This window comes from Delphinapterus leucas, chromosome 15 (genome assembly GCF_059928025.1).
Source record: "Delphinapterus leucas isolate spDelLeu-1000000601 "Yukka" chromosome 15, BTC_Dleu_Yukka2, whole genome shotgun sequence".
Taxonomy (NCBI): Eukaryota; Metazoa; Chordata; class Mammalia; order Artiodactyla; family Monodontidae; genus Delphinapterus; species Delphinapterus leucas.
In genome coordinates, this window is record NC_143143.1 from 36254958 (window position 1) to 36259744 (window position 4787).

The following is a 4787-nucleotide window of genomic DNA, read 5'->3' on the forward strand; positions in this document are numbered from 1 at the left end:
AACCCAGAGGCTGTGACCTTGACCTCTACACTTTCTTGCCTTCCAAGAAACAGTGGCTCCTTCAACAGGGGAGGCAGGAGCCTTGGAAGTGACAGTGGAGCAGGGGAGGGGTGGACTCAGTCTGGGGGGCCCACATCAGCCACAGCAATGGCACAGGAGCAGGTGGTGGGCATGGGTGCCAGGAAAGATGGCTGTGGGCAGACAGTGGCCGTCCACTGCAATACTGGCTTGTGGCTTTTTTGTCTTTTGATAAGCCCGGTACAAATGTAGGCACTTGTGGGGAGAGGTTACAGGTATGCTAGGGCCAGTGCATGAGGCAAGTCCCCAGGGCAGCCCACCTTGAGTGGCTTTGCCCCCTCCCTTCAGTACACAAGGGATATGCCTATTCTTGGTAAATATACTTGATATATTCTTGGTATATAATAAACACAAAGAAGAAAACAAACATGCACCAAGTCGCACCTTGGTATGATTTAAATATATAAACTTTCTCAAGTAGTTTTAATGTCACACAAGTAGCTTTTAGGTGTACAGCAAGAGAAAACAGAAGTAGCTAAGAAAAGCCCCCACCAGTCTCAGGTCTCCTGAGCCTGTGGAAAGCCAAGCCAAGCTGAGCCCTGACCAGCAGGTTTAGCAGCCATTAGAAAGGCCCCAAGTTCCTCAGGAAGAGCCAGGGGGCAGTCCCCGCCCCTTGGAAACCTGGTTTCCTAAGGGGGTACAGGCATCTCTGGGCCCCTGGCTCACTGTACCAGTGAAAATCCCCTCAATGCCCATTCATTTGATTCCTCCTAGGGAAGGGGGGCTCTCACCGACAGTCAGGCTAGAGGCAGAGCCAGCCTGCCTTTGCTGCAGGGTTCTGGGGGACTGGGGGTGGGCCTGGCCATGGGAAGGGCTCAGTCAGCAGGCTTATCTTCTCGTAGGATGGTGAGGAAGCGCTGGCCTCCCTCACAGAGCAGGCTGTGGACAGCCCGGCACAGCGCTAGCCAGGGTGGCCCCAGCGGCTCCTGCTTGCTCACCAGGGGTAGGAGTTCGGCCATCAGGACCTGGTGGGTGGTGCAGGACCAAGGTCTCAAGGGGGCCCTGTCCCATCTGGCCCAGGGCCCCCAGAGGAGGGCTCAAACCAGGGCCGGCTTTGAGGCACCATTCCCCAGCCCATCCCTCCTCCAGAAGCTCCAGCACCCTCACAGGGGCACAGGCCCAGCAGCTCCCACCCTTCCCTGGTGGGTCTTGGCGGGAGGAGCACAGATAGGCTCTTGAGGCCAAGCCCTCATGAGGCTCCAGACCTAGAGTCCTCCCCAGGGCCCATGGCTCCCCGACACTCAGTCACCCACTCCCTACTCTAGAAGTACCTTTTCCAGGTGGATCTGCTGGTGCAGCATGGCCACCCGCAGCCTGAGGGCCGCCAGGGTCTGCAGCTCCTGGGTACTAGAGTAGAGAAGCAACTGGGGGCTCCAGATAGGGTCTGCTCCTCCTCCACAGGGCAAGGAGGCCCTGGGGAACCTCCCCTCAGGCCACGGCCCCAGCTGCTGTTCCACCACTGTTGCGAGGACAGGGGATATGGCCTCACAGGGCACAAGCCAGGCACCTCCTCCCCAGGCCCCTTTAAGGGGGTGCAAAGTCTCCCCTTGCCTCCTGTATGAAGCCCTATTGTCCATAAACAACTAACTCTTGCAATACCAGGCATCTGCCTGTACCTCTCTGATTGTCACAAGCCACTTTTTCAATAACTGGATAAATAAGTAAGCTACTAGGAGTGGTGGGGTCTGTGTGTTGGGAGAGAAATTGGAGCAGGGGTGCTGTGCTGGCCAGCTCCACAGCACAACTGCAGAGAACTCAGAATGCAGTGGGGTGACACAGGGAAGGACCGTCCTGCCCGCCTGCCTCCGCTCCCAAGCTGCTGTTAAAGTCCCAACACCACCCCGTGGCTAGAGGACTTTGACCCCAGACTTCAGCACGGGCGGGGCAGGCCTCACCTGTGCATAGCTCCCGCAGCCTGTGGAGACACTGCCCCACGATGGCCTGCAGCTCCTCCAAGGTGAGCAGGCAGCGGTACTCCTGCATCCAGTCCTTGGGGTCTACACGAGAGCCAGGGGGAGCAGGCCAGGTCCACGCCGGTCCTGAAGCCTTCCCCACCCTGACCAGAGACACAACTAAGGGCCCACTAACCTGCCGTGAGCTCTTCCCCCATTCGAAGTCTTAGCAGCAAGCAGGCCTTCTGCAGGTGCCGCACCTCTGCCTCCACCTCGGTGGCACTGAGCCTGGAGCCAGGCCAGCCTGACTGCATGCGGGTCATGGAAAGTCCCCTGTGGTCAGGCCCCTCCGCTTTCCCCAAGGGCTGGGTCCTGGAGTAGCTCTGGCCCTTCCTGGAGTTGTTCCTCCTCAGACTCACCAGTTAGAGACAGAACCTCTGCCCCCCACCCCTCACTCCCCCAAGCCCCGCAAGGATACAGTTGTCTGCATTTTCTGGAGGAACTGCGTTTTGGCGGTGGTAGCAGCATCCACAGAATCACTGGTCTGTGTAGAGCTGAGCTGGGCCCACAGGCTGGGATACACACATGCACAGCCCACAAACCAGAAAGCAACGTGGTTACTACAGCCAGCTGGGCTGGGCCATGAGAAGTAGGCAAGGGCCAGGGTAGCAGCCCCAGCCTGGGGTGTCTGGCTCTACTGAATGTCAGGAGGGGCCTTTGGGTGTCCTGGGAAACTGAGGGGGACACTGTCCATGAAAAGGGGACAGAGCTGACCCACTCTGGGAAATGCTAGGAGAGAATTCAAGGAAAAGGGGGAGAGGAGCCAGCAGTGACTGGTGACCAAAATGTCTGGTAAGAGCTTTGGATGCTGGCTCTGTACCAGGCACAGCACAAACACCCGAAAAGTCACCACCTCGTTTAACCCCTACAACACCTCTAGAAGCTGGTACTATTATTGTCATCTTCACAAGGAAGACAAATGGGGACTTGGAGACACTAAGTGCCTTGGGGCCTCAGAAGCTGCTGGCTGAGTCTAAGGTGACTACAGCCGTCCTACGGAGGCTGACTCTGCTAATGTGGAGTGTCGCCACCCAGCAAAGAAAGCCAAGGGACCCGTGGGAAGTCTTACCAGTGGGAAGCCTCAGCCTCCCTGCTCTCCACACTCCCCTGGTCTCCCCTCCCCCTTCACCCAGCCACAAGACTTAGCCTCACCGGGAATTCCGGGAAGCCGCTTTCCTGAAGGCCTCAGGCAGCTGCAGCAGGATCCTGTCAGGGAAGCCGGTGCTCAGAGCAGCTCTGTCTCACTCTGGGGGCTGCAGGCCCCACTCCCTACTCAGAGCCCAGTGAGAGATGAAGCTCACCCACCCCTCAGACAGGGCTTCCAGGGTGACCACAGGAGCCAGCCCAGTCCAGGTACCACCTGGCAAAGAAAGAGCAGAGCCCAGGCCTTCGAGAGCTCATGTGGAGCCCTGCGGCTGGGTGGATAAGTGGATAGGGCACAGGTCATGCCCCAGTGCATCAAACATGGCACCTTCACAGCCAGCTGTTCCACTCTGCCAGCTTCTGGGCTTGCCACCCCTCATGGGGTGGCATCCTGGGGTTCCCCTGGCCCACATCCAGCTCAATGCCCTGCCCTCCCTGTCACCCCAAGCCCAGACTCCTGCTGCTGCCCAGGATCTGATCAGGTAGAGACAGTAGTTCCTCTAGTGAGGGTCTGGGAAACCTACCCCTTATCCTTGAGTGTAAAAGCTTCTGGGGCCTGAGAAGCAGCCGACAGGACTATTTGTTCGTTCCTGAGGCCTGATTTAGGCTTGGTGGCTCCAGCCCCTTGCCCCATACAGGCCTGATCCCCCACTGACAGAAGCCTGTGCTCAGGGAGGTCCTTGGTAGGCACCCTGGTTTGGCGGATGCCCCTGGGAGGTTTTGTCTCTGATGCACGGCTGCCAGCCCTGTGTGAGGTGCTGGGTGGGGCAGAGGCTCTGGTGGCAGGGGAAGTGGCAATGGACCCAGACTTCAGGCTGGGGGCCTTGTTTCCTTCTCCAGCATTTGATATGCCTTTTCGCACCCGTACAGCCTTCTCCAGTGCCTGGGTCAGAAGCTCCAGCTCCTTGAGGTCTTGCGGGCTGGGTATGCATGCTGCAAAAACCAAGAGTCATGTAGAGGTTCCTCACCACTTCATGTCTGAAGACAGGCCAGAGGCGGCACCTGGAGAAGGTAGATGGCTGAGGTTTACCTGCAGATGGGGCCTCTTCATTAGTTTCTGGCCCTGGGGTTGGCTCCGGAGCCAGGGTCTCAGCTGGTTCCCTGTGAAGACACAAGGCAGCCGTGGCACGGCCAGGGCCCAACAGGCTCCCAGGGCCGCCTGGCCTAGGGGCAGACCCGCAGTCTCAGAGCCTGCAAAAAAGCGGGGAGCACTGACAACCCGCAACTCCGAAGTGAGCGCCCGGCCCGGGGTCGGTAAGCGGGGTTCTGATGGCCCGAGGGAGGCCTAGCCGGGTGGTCCCGGGGTCCGCGTACCAGGCACGCAGCAGCCGCCGGGAGACTCGCAGGCTCCGCTCCAGCTGCCGCTGTCGCTCGGCGCAGGAGTCCAGGGCGTCACGCAGCTCGGCCACTAGCCTGGAAAGGACGCACCAGAGGCTCAGTACCCTGGCCAGCCTCGGGCCGCGCAGCCTCCCGCCCCCTCCAGCGGCGCGGGACCCACCGGCGCGAGCTGCCGGCAAGCAACGTGACGGTGGTATCCATTCTTCGCGATCTGCCGCCGCCGCCAAATCCCGCCCCTTCCGGCCTAGAAGATCGCCCCTTCCGGCCGGACTGCCC

At 59.7% G+C, this 4787-nt stretch overlaps 1 protein-coding gene across 3 annotated transcripts; it reads right to left on the reverse strand.

Annotated features, from left to right (window-relative positions):
* Nucleotides 1-467: 467 nt before the first annotated feature.
* On the reverse strand, nt 468-4746 carry TEDC2 (tubulin epsilon and delta complex 2). Of its 3 annotated transcripts, none has more exons than XM_022594573.3 (10): nt 4672-4746; nt 4488-4586; nt 4204-4274; nt 3698-4106; nt 3183-3236; nt 2449-2542; nt 2167-2278; nt 1974-2075; nt 1350-1537; nt 468-1043 (listed from the first exon to the last, which is right to left on the reverse strand). In XM_022594573.3, the coding sequence occupies exons 1-10, from the start codon at nt 4710-4712 to the stop codon at nt 894-896; spliced, it is 1320 nt and encodes a 439-aa protein (XP_022450281.1). In that variant the 5' UTR covers nt 4713-4746; the 3' UTR covers nt 468-893. The 3 variants fall into 3 exon arrangements, with proteins under 3 accessions (XP_022450281.1, XP_022450283.1, XP_022450284.1); XM_022594576.3 differs by having other exon boundaries at nt 933-1043; nt 1350-1425; XM_022594575.3 differs by having other exon boundaries at nt 926-1425.
* Nucleotides 4747-4787: the final 41 nt, after the last annotated feature.

Excerpts from the sequence above, each read along its gene's own strand:
- TEDC2 (XM_022594573.3), bottom strand. The coding sequence starts at position 4,712 with ATGGATACCACCGTCACGTTGCTTGCCGGCAGCTCGCGCCG. Across the intron at positions 2,279-2,448 it reads TCCAGAAAATGCAGACAACT|TCAGGCTGGCCTGGCTCCAG; the intron begins GTATCCTTGCGG and ends ACCCGCATGCAG. Across the intron at positions 1,538-1,973 it reads GCTGCGGGAGCTATGCACAG|TGGTGGAACAGCAGCTGGGG; the intron begins GTGAGGCCTGCC and ends TCCTCGCAACAG.